At 39.9% G+C, this 18,764-nt stretch overlaps 1 protein-coding gene across 5 annotated transcripts in view; it reads left to right on the forward strand.

Moving 5' to 3' along the window:
• LOC139973313 (kelch-like protein 38) overlaps window positions 1-18,283 on the forward strand; it is a 79,392-nt gene extending 61,109 nt beyond the window's left edge. For all 5 annotated transcript variants that reach the window (XM_071979907.1, XM_071979906.1, XM_071979909.1 and 2 more), the window contains 3 exons: window positions 9,310-9,441; window positions 10,460-12,722; window positions 13,178-18,283. In XM_071979907.1, coding sequence (XP_071836008.1) covers window positions 10,497-12,722; window positions 13,178-13,504 — 2,553 coding nt within the window. In that variant the 5' untranslated portion in view covers window positions 9,310-9,441; window positions 10,460-10,496 and the 3' untranslated portion in view covers window positions 13,505-18,283. The remainder of the gene's footprint in view (window positions 1-9,309; window positions 9,442-10,459; window positions 12,723-13,177) is intronic.
• The last annotated feature ends 481 nt before the right edge of the window (window positions 18,284-18,764 follow it).

Here is an 18,764-nt window from a genome sequence, read left to right on the forward strand (position 1 = left end):
GGTCTCTAGTTACCTTGGTAACCATTCCCAGGCTAGCAACGCTACCACAGGGACCTGGCATTGCTACTGGAGGGCAGAAGGAACTGGACTTTTGAATCACTAGTATGGACACCAGAGTGATAAAAAAAAAGTCAGATTCGTTCTTTTAAAGAACAGGCGAGTACATTCAAAAAATACTTGTGCGCATAGGTTTTCTTCTTACTGGAGAGCTCAGTATTGTACGTATATTGTTGGGTACATTTTTTGAAATGCTGAGGTCTCCAGATACCTCAGTATTGTAAGTCTATTGTAGAGTACAGTAATTGAAAGGCTCTGGTCTCCGTATATATCATTAGTATGGACACCAGAGTGAGACAATTAAAACGGATTCGTTCTTTTGGAGAACAGGGGAGTACATTCATATAATACTTGTGCGCATAGGTTTTCTTGTTTCTACTCGTAACCTGGCTTGGGTCTCTAGTTACCTTGGTAACCATTCCCAGGCTAGCAACGCTACCACAGCGACCTGGCATTGCTACTGGAGGGCAGAAGGAACTGGACTTTTGAATCACTAGTATGGACACCAGAGTGATAAAAAAAAAAATCGGATTTGTTCTTTTAAAGAACAGGCGAGTACATTCAAAAAATACTTGTGCGCATAGGTTTTCTTCTTTCTGGAGAGCTCAGTATTGTACGTATATTGTTGGGTACATTTTTTGAAATGCTGAGGTCTCCAGATACCTCAGTATGGTAAGTCTATTGTAGAGTACAGTAATTGAAAGGCTCTGGTCTCCGTATATATCATTAGTATGGACACCAGAGTGAGACAATTAAACAAAACGGATTCGTTCTTTTGGAGAACGGGAGTACATTGATATAATACTTGTGCGCATAGGTTTTCTTGTTTCTACTCGTAACCTGGCTTGGGTCTCTAGTTACCTTGGTAACCATTCCCAGGCTAGCAACGCTACCACAGGGACCTGGCATTGCTACTGGAGGGCAGAAAGAACTGGACTTTTGAATCACTAGTATGGACACCAGAGTGATAAAAAAAAATCGGATTCGTTCTTTTAAAGAACAGGCGAGTACATTCAAAAAATACTTGTGCGCATAGGTTTTCTTCTTTCTGGAGAGCTCAGTATTGTACGTATATTGTTGGGTACATTTTTTGAAATGCTGAGGTCTCCAGATACCTCAGTATTGTAAGTCTATTGTAGAGTACAGTAAATGATAGGCTCTGGTCTCCGTATATATGGACACCAGAGTGAGACAATTAAAAAAAACAGATTCGTTCTTTTGGAGAACGGGAGTACATTGATATAATACTTGTGCGCATAGGTTTTCTTGTTTCTACTCGTAACCTGGCTTGGGTCTCTAGTTACCTTGGTAACCATTCCCAGGCTAGCAAGGCTACCACAGGGACCTGGCATTGCTACTGGAGGGCAGAAGGAACTGGACTTTTGAATCACTAGTATGGACACCAGAGTGATAAAAAAAAATCGGATTCGTTCCTTTAAAGAACAGGCGAGTACATTCAAAAAATACTTGTGCGCATAGGTTTTCTTCTTTCTGGATAGCTCAGTATTGTACGTATATTGTTGGGTACATTTTTTGAAATGCTGAGGTCTCCAGATACCTCAGTATTGTAAGTCTATTGTAGAGTACAGTAATTGATAGGCTCTGGTCTCCGTATATATGGACACCAGAGTGAGACAATTAAACAAAACGGATTCGTTCTTTTGGAGAACGGGAGTACATTCATATAATACTTGTGCGCATAGGTTTTCTTGTTTCTACTCGTAACCTGGCTTGGGTCTCTAGTTACCTTGGTAACGATTCCCAGGCTAGCAACGCTACCACAGGGACCTGGCATTGCTACTAGAGGGCAGAAGGAATTGGACTTTTGAATCACTAGTATGGACACCAGAGTGATAAAAAAGAAAAATCGGATTCGTTCTTTTAAAGAACAGGCGAGTACATTCAAAAAATACTTGTGCGCATAGGTTTTCTTGTTTCTGGAAAGCTCAGTATTGTACGTATATTGTTGGGTACATTTTTTGAAATGCTGAGGTCTCCAGATACCTCAGTATTGTAAGTCTATTGTAGAGTACAGTAATTGAAAGGCTCTGGTCTCCGTATATATCATTAGTATGGACACCAGAGTGAGACAATTAAACAAAACGGATTCGTTCTTTTGGAGAACAGGGGAGTACATTCATATAATACTTGTGCGCATAGGTTTTCTTGTTTCTACTCGTAACCTGGCTTGGGTCTCTAGTTACCTTGGTAACCATTCCCAGGCTAGCAACGCTACCACAGGGACCTGGCATTGCTACTGGAGGGCAGAAGGAACTGGACTTTTGAATCACTAGTATGGACACCAGAGTGATAAAAAAAAAATCAGATTCTTACTGGAGAGCTCAGTATTGTACGTATATTGTTGGGTACATTTTTTGAAATGCTGAGGTCTCGAGATACCTCAGTATTGTAAGTCTATTGTAGAGTACAGTAATTGAAAGGCTCTGGTCTCCGTATATATCATTAGTATGGACACCAGAGTGAGACAATTAAAACGGATTCGTTCTTTTGGAGAACGGGAGTACATTCATATAATACTTGTGCGCATAGGTTTTCTTGTTTCTACTCGTAACCTGGCTTGGGTCTCTAGTTACCTTGGTAACCATTCCCAGGCTAGCAACGCTACCACAGGGACCTGGCATTGCTACTGGAGGGCAGAAGGAACTGGACTTTTGAATCACTAGTATGGACACCAGAGTGATAAAAAAAAAATCGGATTCGTTCTTTTAAAGAACAGGCGAGTACATTCAAAAAATACTTGTGCGCATAGGTTTTCTTGTTTCTGGAGAGCTCAGTATTGTACGTATATTGTTGGGTACATTTTTTGAAATGCTGAGGTCTCTAGATACCTCATTATTGTAAGTCTATTGTAGAGTACAGTAATTGAAAGGCTCAGGTCTCCGTATATATCATTAGTATGGACACCAGAGTGAGACAAACAAAACGGATTCGTTCTTTTGGAGAACGGGAGTACATTCATATAATACTTGTGCGCATAGGTTTTCTTGTTTCTACTCGTAACCTGGCTTGGGTCTCTAGTTACCTTGGTAACCATTCCCAGGCTAGCAACGCTACCACAGGGACCTGGCATTGCTACTGGAGGGCAGAAGGAACTGGACTTTTGAATCACTAGTATGGACACCAGAGTGATAAAAAAAAAAATCGGATTCGTTCTTTTAAAGAACAGGCGAGTACATTCAAAAAATACTTGTGCGCATAGGTTTTCTTCTTTCTGGAGAGCTCAGTATTGTACGTATATTGTTGGGTACATTTTTTGAAATGCTGAGGTCTCTAGATACCTCAGTATTGTAAGTCTATTGTAGAGTACAGTAATTGAAAGGCTTAGGTCTCCGTATATATCATTAGTATGGACACCAGAGTGAGACAAACAAAACGGATTCGTTCTTTTGGAGAACGGGAGTACATTGATATAATACTTGTGCGCATAGGTTTTCTTGTTTCTACTCGTAACCTGGCTTGGGTCTCTAGTTACCTTGGTAACCATTCCCAGGCTAGCAATGCTACCACAGGGACCTGGCATTGCTACTGGAGGGCAGAAGGAACTGGACTTTTGAATCACTAGTATGGACACCAGTGTGATAAAAAAAAAATCGGATTCGTTCTTTTAAAGAACAGGCGAGTACATTCAAAAAATACTTGTGCGCATAGGTTTTCTTCTTTCTGGATAGCTCAGTATTGTACGTATATTGTTGGGTACATTTTTTGAAATGCTGAGGTCTCCAGATACCTCAGTATTGTAAGTCTATTGTAGAGTACAGTAATTGATAGGCTCTGGTCTCCGTATATATGGACACCAGAGTGAGACAATTAAACAAAACGGATTCGTTCTTTTGGAGAACAGGGGAGTACATTCATATAATACTTGTGCGCATAGGTTTTCTTGTTTCTACTCGTAACCTGGCTTGGGTCTCTAGTTACCTTGGTAACCATTCCCAGGCTAGCAACGCTACCACAGGGACCTGGCATTGCTACTGGAGGGCAGAAGGAACTGGACTTTTGAATCACTAGTATGGACACCAGAGTGATAAAAAAAAAAATCGGATTCGTTCTTTTAAAGAACAGGCGAGTACATTAAAAAAATACTTGTGCGCATAGGTTTTCTTGTTTCTGGAGAGCTCAGTATTGTACGTATATTGTTGGGTACATTTTTTGAAATGCTGAGGTCTCCAGATACCTCAGTATTGTAAGTCTATTGTAGAGTACAGTAATTGATAGGCTCTGGTCTCCGTATATATGGACACCAGAGTGAGACAATTAAACAAAACGGATTCGTTCTTTTGGAGAACGGGAGTACATTCATATAATACTTGTGCGCATAGGTTTTCTTGTTTCTACTCGTAACCTGGCTTGGGTCTCTAGTTACCTTGGTAACGATTCCCAGGCTAGCAACGCTACCACAGGGACCTGGCATTGCTACTGGAGGGCAGAAGGAACTGGACTTTTGAATCACTAGTATGGATCACCAGAGTGATTAAAAAAAAAATGGCGAGTACATTCAAAAAATACTTGTGCGCATAGGTTTTCTTGTTTCTGGAGAGCTCAGTATTGTACGTATATTGTTGGGTACAGTGATTGAAATGCTGAGGTCTCTGGAGAGCTCAGTATTGTACATGTACATGGTTGGGTACAGGGATTGAAATGCTGAGCATTTGAAAATCCACCCCATAAGTAAGATTGCCTTTCATTTTTCAAGTTGATTAGTCTCTTGCATAAGCCTATGCAGGGGCGGCGATCTGTTTCAAATATTGGGGGGGACATTTGCTTGGGTGCAGGCGAATTACTATCTAAGCGGAGCGCCACCATTGGTTGGCGCGCAGCGTACAAGAAAAATTTTGGTTTTGATAGCCCCCCAGATCACCGGAAATGGCACTTCTCGGGCTTGAAAATGACCAACCAAATGTACACTTTTGCCTGAGAACCAAGTTTTTCCTAATAGTTTTTTTTTTTTTTCATTCATAACCTTTTTTCAAGATTGTCACCAGTCACACATTATGTTCGACCTCATTGCATCTCCTGTGGATCATTGCATTTGTAGGTAATTCTACGTAACGCCCCACAACACCCGTCAGCCCCACTTTTCAAGGTTTTAAGCCCATTATTTGTTCAAAATTTGAATAATAAATTCACTTCAAAACATACCCATAATGTTGCAAAAAAATTCATCTATGGACAACCAATATAGAAAAAAAAACTCAACCCTTAACAGACAGTTCAAAATTGAACGAGTAGAGGGAAGTATGATGAAGAATGTTGGTCAAGTAATTTTCGAAAATTTAGACAGGCGCCTTGCGAGGAATTTGCCAAGGGAGGGGCATAGCTTGTGCCCAGACTTTCTAAGCGTAGCGCCACCATAAGTTGGCGCGAAGCGCAAAAGAAAATTTTGGCCGAAAATGCCTACCAGATCGATGGAAATGGCACTTCCCAGGCCTTGTAAATGCATCTAAGCATTTTCTATTTTGAAATTACTAGCGATATCATAAAAAAATACAAAACATTTGCTTAATAAAAAAGTATGCCACCAAATATTGGGGGGGATATTAGATACTATATCCCCCCACCTAAAATATTGGGGGGACATGTCCCCCCGTCCCCCCCATGATCGCCGCCCATGAGCCTATGTGTTATGGTTGTTAGCTAATCGATTCCCAAAGCCTAGTGAAGGAAACAAGCATGGAAAAGTCACTTGCACAGCAGAAGCGACCCGCCATCTATTGTAAGTATATGGTAGGGTACAGTGATTGTAAAGCAGAGTTCTGGATAGCTCAGTACTGTACTTATATGGTTGGGTACAGTGATTGTAATGCTGAGTTCTGGAGAGCTCAGTACTGTACGTATATGGTTGGGTACAGTGATTGTAATGCTGAGTTCTGGATAGCTCAGTACTGTACGTATATGGTTGAGTACAGTGATTGTAATGCTGAGTTCTGGAGAGCTCAGTACTGTACGTATATGGTTGGGTACAGTGATTGTAATGCTGAGTTCTGGATAGCTCAGTACTGTACGTATATGGTTGAGTACAGTGATTGTAATGCTGAGTTCTGGATAGCTCAGTACTCTACGTATATGGTTGGGTACAGTGATTGTAATGCTGAGTTCTGGATAGCTCAGTACTGTACGTATATGGTTGAGTACAGTGATTGTAATGCTGAGTTCTGGATAGCTCAGTACTCTACGTATATGGTTGGGTACAGTGATTGTAAAGCTGAGTTCTGGATAGCTCAGTACTGTACGTATATGGTTGGGTACAGTGATTGTAAAGCTGAGTTCTGGATAGCTCAGTACTGTACGTATATGGTTGAGTACAGTGATTGTAAAGCTGAGTTCTGGATAGCTCAGTACTCTACGTATATGGTTGGGTACAGTGATTGTAAAGCTGAGTTCTGGATAGCTCTGTACTGTACATATATGGTTGGGTACAGTGATTGTAATGCTGAGTTCTGGATAGCTCTGTACTGTACGTATATGGTTGGGTACAGTGATTGTAAAGCTGAGTTCTGGATAGCTCAGTACTGTACATATATGGTTGGGTACAGTGATTGTAAAGCTGAGTTCTGGATAGCTCAGTACTGTACGTATATGGTTGGGTACAGTGATTGTAAAGCTGAGTTCTGGATAGCTCAGTACTGTACATATATGGTTGGGTACAGTGATTGTAAAGCTGAGTTCTGGATAGCTCAGTACTGTACATATATGGTTGGGTACAGTGATTGTAATGCTGAGTTCTGGATAGCTCTGTACTGTACGTATATATGGTTAGTACAGTGATTGTAATGCTCTCTGGTTTGGAATATCATTTTAGCTGCTTGATTCTGGGCTCTTTCAAACTTTGGGTTTACTCTACATTGTTAGCTTTTGTAATGTTGATCGGTAAGATGGGTTGATTTAAGCATTATCTCTGTAGGAACTAGAAGAATTATGATTTGTGTGATAAAAGACAGACAAAGATACCTGATCCACAGTCTAATTATTTGAGAAGAGTCCGGAATATAACCTCAATTTATAGACCAATTGTACATAAATATGTAAATGATATTTGATTGATCAGCAGGAGTGCATCTTTGCCAATTTAATTGGCCAATCTGCCTATACCTCCTTCTCTTGGCTAGTTACATTTCTCAAGAGAAAAAAATTGTTCCTTTTAGGCTTATTAATTTTGCTAATGATGTTTGCTCCTTGTTGTAGGCCGAAATGTTATTAATGTTAACCTATAGATTTAATAAATTCTAATAGCTCAACCAGAAAATATTTCTGGTAAACATCAGATAAACAACAGAGCATCCTTTCATGGCATTATATGCTATATAAATTCATACTAATTCTTCCGTACCAATTATTATGATTTAGACCTAATTATTGCAGTCTGTGCATGCATGCGATAATTACCAATGGTGCTGTTTAATACGTTGACTTTAACAGCCTTTATGTGGCTCCTTTATTTTGTAATTAAATTGCAGGGATGGAAAGTCATTACTTGAAACACTCCTGGGCCTGTTCATTAGTGCAGATGTCAGTATTAATAACACAGACACAGACTGCACATGTATACATGTATAATATAAACAAAATCGTCTGTGTGATTATACTGTTTGACAAGAGAGGGGGGGACCATTAAACCAGGGTCAGCTGCTTTAAGTCTGTCGTAGCTAGCTCCCTGATTAACGTTTTCTTTGTGAGGATCTTACAAGACCGTAATTCTGACTTATAAGAAGAATGTTTTGTGAAAATGTGTCCTTTTGTGCCCCACTCATTCCCCCCACCCCATACAACATACCCCCCACCCCATACAGCCATGATATATCCACTACCACTGCATGTAATACTAGAACATTATTGTATTCTAAAACAAATAGCTATGCATTTTGGTAAATGCAATTTTTAAGTCATTTTCATCTGAGTGGGGTAAATCTGTAGAGCCAAAGGAGTATTCTTTTCCTGGATACATTCCCAGTCAACAGGACGTTAAAAAGTAGTGTCATATATTCTTTAATTGATAAGTACAGCTTCAAATTGCACTTAAATTTCCAAGGACTTGGACAGCAAGTTTCCTGGAAAATGCAATATAAATATGTATAATATTAAAGCTTTGCTAACATTTTGAGTGGAATTACATTATTGATGGTGGTTTGACAAGTTATTTTAGAGCTGCATTCTGCAGATCCTTGTAAATGCATTATGGAACATCATCTAATTAAACAGTCTGGGTTTGGTAAAGTTTGGCTGCCATTTCCTGTTTTGATAGAGAAGTTGTATGTCCCACCGAAGCAACTAAAATTGTTTTGATTGCAATGCTTTCCTGTTCAAGTGACTTATGTACCTTGTTTCTTTAATTCAAATACCATCATGTATGAGCTTAAAGCGCTTTCAAGGGTTTAAAAATATCTCTGATATCGATGAATATGTCAATGTATAATTTGTGAAATGTTTCAGTCGTAAGTCAGTTGTCGAGATGGTTTGTGCATGTTGGCTTAAAGCCATGCACGCTCAGAGATACTCAACCAAATGAAGTACGAAAAGCTGTGATAAGCGTATATTCCCAAAAGAAAATTGCACATATTTTCATTAAATACAAAATGCGCCGGAGAATGTTGCGGGTGCTTTATCAAGACTGAAAGAGAAACATAAGGTCGTTCACTTTGACAGCTGAGCCTTGTAAGTGTATCAGCTAACAAAGTGTCCGGTTCCACTTGACAAATAAGCTGGCCGAATTTTTTCATCACAAACCCTCAAAATCAGAGAATTTGGCCATTTACTTCGCTCCTCGCTTACCTGTCTACCCACAACCTTAGCACTCTCATTCTACCGTGCTTAGAATGACTTGGTAAACTTTTAACACTGTGTGTGTGTGTTGGGATTTGCATGAATTTACTGTCCTGGGACAATTACAGCTGATGCTTTCAAAGCAGGTTTAAAATGGTGGTCAACCAAATAACTTGTCTGCAGTGTAACATATTAATTAAATACTGTATTCTAATGCATAAGAAACATGGCAAGGATATCACTATTAAAGCCAGATGTTTTTCTCATTTGGTTAGTAAGTATGTATTTATCTGAAATTACATTTTATGCATCACATACCTTCTCAGCTGTTTCACTTTCATATGTATGTACTTAACCTATTTACAGTACTAAGTGTAATTATCCCTATTGATTTTGCCTTTACGGATGTTTGACCATATTTCCCTCTTTTCTTTCCCTCTTTTCTTTCCCTTCGCTTTTCTTTTCTTTCCACAGTGATCAGATGTCAGTCCAACAGAAGAGAGTCTCAGATTCCTTGTTGACCAAGTCAGGGAAGTTGCTGGGTCATCGTATCTGTCTGCAAGATCCATCAATGTACCAGGATTGACTGGTTTGGCGTTTTCAAAAGTGAGTTCATAATCAGGCCCTCAATCAGGAAAATGAGACGATTTTATTGGAAAATTGACCCAACATTCACCATCAATTTGTAGTCTCTTCATGAATCTCTGGTCTAGAATAGTCCAATAATATTTGCTGATAATATTTAAGTAGTAACACAGGGCTCATGATACATAGAAATACATAGATACATAGAATTCAAGCTTTTTGGGGGGCTACTGGCACATTGCAAAATCCACTGCATTTAACCAGTAAAAATTAGTCAGAAATTAGAGGCCTGCATCTCCCTCTGTCATGAATTTGCAAAGTGTCAAGTCTCTGCATATTCAGCATATCATTAGTCTTTAGCATCGAGACATCCAAATATCTATGAATATTTGTGTCACTAGCCACGGTGTCAAGTGTCGTACAAGGTACTAATTAAACGCAATTTACATTAATGCGAAGGACCATGTTAAGAGTGTTTATGATTGGTGCTAATTGAATGCAATATAAATTAATACTAAATAATACTACTTAATACATGTAAAAGTGTGTATAATTGGAGAACAAGCCTAAAACAATCTATGGTCATAGTTTAAAGCCCTGGTCAAAGGTCAGTTCTGTTTGGATCAAGGAAGTCTAGAGCCACTCATCACACTTTACATAGAGATCCCACACTTTATGAATATGCATGTAAGAAAGAGCCATACTATATCCAAGACTTGAATATAAATCTTTTGTTTACTCCAATGGGAGCTCAATTATCCACATTCATTTACCTTCAGTATCAACTATTCACATCTAGAAACAGATATCTCGTGTTGAGCTGATTTACACGAGGAACTACTTTAATGATACACAATTTGGGGGGGGGGGGGGTGGGGGGGGGTTGGGGCTACTCGGGGATAGTAATCAAGTCTAGTAGAATTTCTAATAGTAATATATATGCACAAACAGAATTCTCAGTGATACCATTTTACTTCCCCCCCCAGCATCCCCCAACCTGATGTCATTTCTTAATGCTTTTCTCTCTTTCTTTAAACAGTAGGTCCAAAGGGAGCGTTGTGCAATAGACAGAGAGGATGGGGTGCTGTCAGAGCTGTCGTCGTAAGAAATCCCACCCCCCTGACCATGAACCTGGGGGGTTCATGTATCCCGAGATGCCCACTGATGACGAGAAAACTGTCAGTCCTCTGGGTGAAACCAATATTGTCCTAGATTTCGGCACCTGGAACGGCATGATCGGAGACAGGTCCTCGCGGGACTCTGCCATACTCGTCACCAAGATTGAAGGATCCAACCTGTCGCTATCAAAGCGAATGTCATTGGACAGGAGTACTTTCTATCGCCTGAGTCGCCTCGGAAGCCAGTATTCTCTCGGGGACAGTATTCACACCGACGGCAGCACCTGGACGGTCGCGTCGTCCGTCAACGAGCTCAGAGAGGTCGACGATCCCAATTACGCAGCTGATGTTTTAGTGAAATTGAACCATTTCCGTAACATGAAAAAGTACGTAGACTTCACCATACACGTAGGAAACCAAAGCTTTGACTGTCACAAAGTCGTGTTAGCCGCGACTAGTAGGTACTTTGCCGTCAATCTTGCCGACGAGATCACGGAGGATGGTAAGAGTATAAAGAGGAGAGAGCTCACCCTGACAGAGGCAGAACCTAGGGTAGTTCAGGCTCTCATAGATTATATTTACACATCAAAACTAACCATAAGTAGCGACAACGCTGCAAAAATGTTAGCCGCCACTAGAATTTTTCATCTGCAATCCGCAGAGCAAGCTTGCCTTGATTTTCTAGAGAGACAGGATAACAGGCAGAGGGATTCCTACAGTGAATCGACTCAGAACATCGCGACAGAGTACACCTTTGAACAGCCTTACCATGTACAGGAGATCCTCCTCGGATTGAACGACATGAGATTCGACGGTAGATTCATAGATACATACTTTTTCGTGGAGAACGAGGAACACGAATCCATCCCCTGTCATAAGGTCGTCGTGGCGACCATAGATCATTTCGTGGAAGAGAGACTGGGACCCGTGGATCAAAACTGCCGCATCACCGTCAACGACGTGAAGCTGACCGTCCTGAAGATGATCATTAATTACACTTACACATCTCGGCTGGAGGTCTGCGAGGAGAATGCAAGCGAGGCACTGATGGTCGCCTGTAAGATGCAGCACCAGTCTGCAATCAAAAAGTGTAGTGACTTCATCAAGAAGAAACTCAATGCTCACAACTGTCTCGGAGTCATGAGGGCGGCCAGAGATCCCAGCTGTGAGTATCTGCAGAAAGCTGCCACAAAGTTTGCGCTGAAGAACTTTCCCGAAGTTGCCAGGTGTCAAGAGTATTCAGAACTAGCCCCCGACGAGATACTGGATTATCTCGGAGACGACAATTTGAACTTACGCAGCGAAATGGAAGCGTTTGACGCTCTGATGAAGTGGTTGAACTACGACCTGACGATCAGGGAATCTTTCTTGCAGGACGTTATCAGAGCCGTCCGCTTGCCGTATATCGACCCCAAACAATTACTCACTGAAATAGAGAGTCATGAGTTAGTGCAGAGTAATAACCAGTGCCTGGAAATCATTCAGGAAGCCAAAGATCTGCAAGCTCTGATCAGAGAGAACAAACACACCAAGGACCCGAGGTGCAAACCTCGTAGGGCGTACGCCGATGTCACCTTTGTCGTGGGGGGTCAAAACAAACAGCAAGAATGGGTTCAAGAGACATGTTATTATGATAGCGTTCGTAGGAAGTGGTATCCTCTGGCCAAATTCCCCAGTGGGAATGTCAAGTACAAGGTTGTCTCCCTTCATGGAGATGTTTATGTGATAGGAGGCTGTAACAAAGGGGATAATATCACAGGGGAGGTCTGGAGGTATATAGCTCTGTACGACGAATGGAAACAGGTCGCTAGTCTAAAGATGCCACGGTTCTCCCACGGGGTGGGTGTGCTCCACGACCGCATCTATGTCGTTGGCGGTCGAGAGAAAGCGACCGGCCAGCCTCTGAATGCGGTGGAACGCTATGGTAGACAATCCAACGCTTGGAAGACCGGGGAGGAGATGACCTACGGTGTAGTCGACCCTGTGGTGACAGCTCACAGCCGGAGGTTGTATGTGATTGGAGGCTACAGGCCTAACGGACATGTAATGGTTCAGTGCTTCCACTTGGAGAAAAACGCCTGGACAGTGGTAGAGGATGTGTCTCTGACCATTGAACCCAGCGTCGCTGCGACCCTCAAGAGCAAGATTTACTTGGTCGGAGGGAAAACTGAGTACAAAGTGGAGGTTAGTTTCAACAGTGAGGTAGCTGTTGCTCTTGTAATCGTAATCTGTAATCGTTGATCGTTTACTTGCTATTACCTGGTTAGTCTTCCCTTTGCCCTCCTATCCACTCCCCCCTCCTCTCCCTACCCCCTCACCCAACTGATCCTAATCAGCACTGATAACACAACAAAACTACACTGCCCAGTAATAAGGACTGATTGTCCCTGTGGAGATATTGGGTATAAGCTAGTTATCATTTTGTAATGTTAAATGTCTAACTGGACTCATTGCACGGACTCATTTGGGCCGGGGGGGGGGGCGAGGGGGTTTGAAACTTTGCTAACTATTAGAGAGTGCTGTGTTATGTCACTAGAATTGCTAATTCGATATTTTGAGAATGTGGAGTATTTCTTATCTATCCCAAAATTAGATGTCGAAAGGTAACTTTTGTCATTTCGTCTTTAACTTTATCCAAGGTCTACAACCCTCACAAGGGTGAAGTTCAAACTGTCGGTGAAATGCCTCACGCGGAGGCGCACACTCGGGAGCTGTACTCTGCGACCGTGACCAACCGAAAGATCAACGTAACGGGAGGGCAGTGGACCGTCGGGATGGAGGACGCTCTGACCATCTCCACCAACAGCTTTGAACAGTACGACCCCGTCACCAACGAATGGACGGTCCTGGGCCCGATGCCGAGAGCACTTACCTACCACGGCTGTGTGACCATCAGGAGGTACATCGGTCTACCCAGGAGTATGGTGCAAAGAGCCAACGGGCCCTCATATCAGTACAAATGTTGAGGTATTCAGCAAGAGAAGTGTTTTATTGTATTCAACCAAAATTGAGGGCGGAACAATATCGACCGGCTGACAGTACTTCAGTGATGAGGAGAGACAATCCTCGTTGTGAGAGGGTTTTCAAACGGTAGAGAGCTTGTTGCAGGAAAAAGAGGCTATCGAGGGAGGAACTATTGAAGGATATTTGGGCAAAGTCGTTCCGATGATCTTGTAAATGTTTTGATGCGGTGCGAGTTCAATCCACAGTACTGGGGCCAGTTGTAATATTCACCGATGTTCGCTCGGTTTAGTCATATTGAAAAATTGGCCCCAAAAAGGGACATATTTGTTTACTCAATTGAGCCAGTATTCTTTACTTGGCCCTGATTTTTAAATCGAAAGGTTGTTTGATAGAATCAGATGGCTTTACAAATAATGAAAAAAATGAAAATTAGCAAAACATGGATCCCACCTAGGGTCACTGCCCTTTTCTTCCCCTGGTCCTTGTTGATATACCATTTATTTTGTACCTATTGGAACAATTTGCCTTAATTTTGGAATTTTCTTGAAATTGTCACAATTTTATTGCCTCCCCCCTCCTTTACCTGTCCTGGGTAAATGTGTGCACTTCCATCTACCTTCCATACCCAAAAAACACAGTATAGCATTAAACCACTGGTCCCTTCCCCCCCGTTCCCCTCATTGATGGCCCCTACCATTCAGATATGTCTCACCTATATCTTAGAGGGTTTGTTTTCACTCCTGATTCTATAGTTGTTGATGTCTGTGTTTTGATGGAGTTTTCTGAAAAGGTTCTGTTCTGGTATGACATCCTAACCCTCACAATTTTTTACCTCTATTGTAGAAACTTTACATGTTAAATACTGTCCCAGGCTTGGAAGTACCATGAAAACGGGCACAAATTATATATCTTAAGTTCTGAAAAGGCTGATTTTGTATTGTCTTGTGTTTGAAAATATAACGTAAAGTTTTTGAAGAAAAGGTTTAGAAAAGAAAAAACTTTCTCTTAAAATTTAGCATGATATTTCACAGTTTGATATAAACTTGTTTGAATGCAATGAGGTTGACAAATGCAACATAAAAAACAGTCAAAACTGCAATTTATCCGATAAATTTTGAGATTGTGTTTGAGTTACTAACAGACAAAGCCATAATGTGCAATGAAACTTATGCTTATTCCTATGATTTTTTATTTTCATTTTGAGTTCGTATCTCTGGAGTATTCTTTCTTATCTGGAAAGTTGTTCTCTGTGAGAACTTTTAGCTTCTGCTGTACAATTTTTTTTTAAATTTTTGGCAATGTAAATAATGAGTAGATATCTGAAATGACTCAAGTTTGTGTATATTGTTTCGCAGGAAACTAACTAAAAGGGTTTTAAGGTTCGTTATAAGTAATGTACATAACCTCCTGCCTAAACTAACTTATGCGGGTCACTTTTTATTTTACTTTTATTTTCTCTGATTTATATCTGCTCCGCTTGTATTTGTTTGAGATTTTTAGAGGGGATAAAAATAACACACATATAGTTATTATTTATTAATAAACAGTAAATATTTATGCTTCCAAATGAGGAGAAAGTTTGAAAATTGAGTGGAATGGGTGATGTAAACTCAATTCAAGGATATCTTTTGCTTTACCTTGTAGGCTGAGAATGGTTCCTTTTGAGTGCCTGTTTTAAACCCACCTTTTTTTATTATCTGAAATTTAACTTTCCTTTATAGGTCATTGGTATGAAGCTCTACAGCATATCGATCATAATGTTTGTAATCTGTACTGATTAACAATCTCTGAATGAAAGTAAACACAGTCACCTGAAAGCATAATACGCCCCAATAAAATTGCAAAAAATTGTACACCGACAGGCTAGGTGATGGACTAGTCCATGGTTTCCTCTGAAAGTTTTGCCAAACGCAAGATCAAGATAGGTCATTGGCAAACACAGGGTAAGGTGCTGAAAACAGCTGGCTCGACTTGAAACTTCAAAAATTTTGTTTGAAAAGACTTTTATTGGTCCACTCATGGTACCGTTTATGATATGCAGAAATAGACGAAGAGAAAAATTGTAACTTGTCAAGTTTAACAGAAATAGTCTCTAGCCATAATAGCAGTCACCAATGTGACTGCTATTATGGCTAGAGAACCCCACCCCCTCCCCCTCCCACATTGCCTCTAAATATGCTAGAAAGTCATATAATGGTCTCTTGCATTCAGAATTCAATGATAACTTAAATTGTCCCTCCCCCACCCCTCCCCCCCCTCAAAGAAATTTCGTCTCTCTCAGACATTTAATTCTCTAATTGCACCGCTCTATGTATGTGAACAACGTCAAGAGTAGAATCCTCCAGGCATGTGCTTTTGCAAACTTTTAACAATTATTTTTGTATGCTGAAGTTCGGGGCAATACTCTGAGGAATGTTGTAGGGCCCCTCTTACCGAACCTCGGACCACCATTGCTTTGTACTTTCCTCTACAGTAGCTGTACCCATAGTTCCTTGATTAGAGATTAAAAGACAAAATCATCTCGGGGCCGGTTTCTTAAACATTCTGCCCACATTATGTGTCACAAATAATTGTAGAAGGAAGTAATTTTATCTTTGTAATATCTTGTTTTCAAACACATGCCAAAGATTATTTGAAGGAAGCGTAAAAACAGTACAAAGTTACAATACACCTTTTTACCTGCATGCATTAGAATGCACGGACCATGTGTTTAGTTTGGGTTTTTTTTAAAAATATGGTGCTTTTTGCTTTTAAAATACCATCAGGTTTACAGTAATACAGAGGGAGTGTTTATAGTTTGTTCAATTTTTTGTTTTGTTTTTAGAATGCTGAATTAATTAGTTTTAATGCCAGAATTTGCCACATTAACAGGGATATCAGTTTATTACATTGCTAGTTATTAAAAGGAAGTAATGGGATGAAATGGCATTCTGGGTATTTAAAAAGGGTATTATCAGTTTTCGAGAAGAGAAGATGCTAAGCTGTACCAGAAATTTGGGTGTCAATATTTCTTGTGATGTCACAGACCTATTGTGACATTGATAAACATCACTGTCGTGTTATGTGACAATGTATACACGTCGGTGATATTGATACACATTGTCTCACTGTGCATCATGCTGTTATAATCCTGTGACATTTGTACACATCACTGTTGTGTTATCACCCAATGTCGTCACACACTGAATGTATGACATAATCACTGTTGCGTTATCTCCAAACATCGCACACTATATTTATGATATTGTGACCTTGATACATGAGACTGTTGTGTTATCTCACACCTCACTAGGTTGTAAAGTTGGTGACATTGATACTCATCTCTGTTGTGATATGTGCTTTTGCAGACCAACTATGCCTTTTGCGATTCGTGTGAATCGTTAAATTTTAAGATATATTCTTTTAACTTCATATAAGAACAAAAAGCACCCCTGGGTAACATTCAACACCACTTGTCTTTAAAAAGGTTTTCGTACATTATAACCTTGTCAATTGAGGCCATAAAACTCCAGAAACAGACCTCATTGTCTGTGTACTAGACTTTATAGTCCAGTCACTTTAATTGATGTGCTTCTGCAGTTTTAAAAAGGGTCATTTCCTCAAAACTTCAAAGTGTTATAGAAATACAACTTGAGCTGATAGCAGCGTGTTTTTATTCATCTACGACATATCCAAAATAAGTTTGTGCCTAAACTTATCCTTTGTGTTACAATGTGTGTTGATCAGCTGATGTTCGTTCTCGTCGAGGTACTTCAATGTTGTTAATATGTTCCAATGCTGGAGATTAAAATACAAACTTAAACTTTGAGGCATTTAGAAAAAGGTTTTTTCCATAAGCTACTTATCTTAATGAGGCTGAAAGTGGTGCTTTATCATTAAGTCAATGTGTGCAAATTTCTTCATGAATTAACCGATTAATTCATCAATTAATGAACCCAATTGAGTGTTCATTGGATCTGTAAAAGTTATCATTTGTTGTCCAATAGCTGACTGTCTCCATCAACAGCTGTCTACTGTCATAAATTCTCCTTTGTAGCAGTTAGATTAAGCTCCCGGAAACCGAGCAATTGTTTTATAACAACAGTATCTGTTCACTGTTTCAATGCTTTAGTGCAGCAAGCTAACGAAATTGCAACCCACAGGCTGAAAATATATAAGAAAACAAATTTGCGTTTATTTTATCCCATGTCTCTCACTTGGAATGATTTCTACTTTGTTGTCATGACGATTATTTATCCAAAACATTTTTTTCCCGAAAATAAAAATGATAAAAAACGTTTATCGCTGCATGTAGGAAAGAGTGACAAATGATCACATTTTCAACGGAAGGAAAAGATAAAATGATGATATGAATATTGATGAGCTGCCAAAACTGTATCAAAGTGCTATTAAAGTTGTATGTTGAACGAGTGACATGAAATTGGGTTTATGATATCATAATTGTAAAGGTAAAAACTATTTGTTTCATATGTATTAAATAATTGGATGCAGAAATATCTATTTATGATGAAAAGTTGAGTTTGATATGATGGAATGAGATGGGTTTGAGATAGAGGTTGTTAAAGGGGGTCAAGGGTCACTTACCTTTTAAGGTCATGTCGAGTCATTGCCAGTGATTTCTGTGACTCTAGTGGAGCCATTGACTCAAGTCACAGTATTGATCTCGATGGAAAAATACTTCACTGACTTTGTCCAGATCGCTCTCTGTTGAAAATTAGGAAACTTCAGTCGTGACTCGTGTACAACACTGTGTTGTTACAATCTGATTCACGAGAGAGAGATAGAGAGAAAAAATGATTCGAAATTTTGAATGCAAAATATGTTATCAGTTGGATCAAATGAATGGTATAACATAAATTTTATAATCATTGGCTATATTAATTTATGGGATTTGTTTCTTAACATAAATTATGTACATGAATTTATTTTTATTTTTACTGGACCTCAATTTGATCGTTTTTGATTGGTTTAATCATCATGAGAGCATTTGACACGGCATCATTCGGAGTTGTTTTGTAAATGTGAAAGCATTCTTTTTTCCTCTTTCTCTCTCTGTTCCATCTTCCACGGCAATTTTTTTTATCGAATGGTTCGTTTGTCGTCGTGCAATTCTGTCTGTTGATCTGTGGCAATCTTTCGTCTGGCATAAGACATTTCTTATTCTATATATTTCATTCTTCGTTTCATCTTGCGTTTCAATTTCTACCCTGACCGTAAACTATTATTTTGCACCAGTGCTAAGATGCCTGGAATCACTGTCAA

This window comes from Apostichopus japonicus, chromosome 9 (genome assembly GCF_037975245.1).
Source record: "Apostichopus japonicus isolate 1M-3 chromosome 9, ASM3797524v1, whole genome shotgun sequence".
NCBI classification, from domain to species: Eukaryota; Metazoa; Echinodermata; class Holothuroidea; order Aspidochirotida; family Stichopodidae; genus Apostichopus; species Apostichopus japonicus.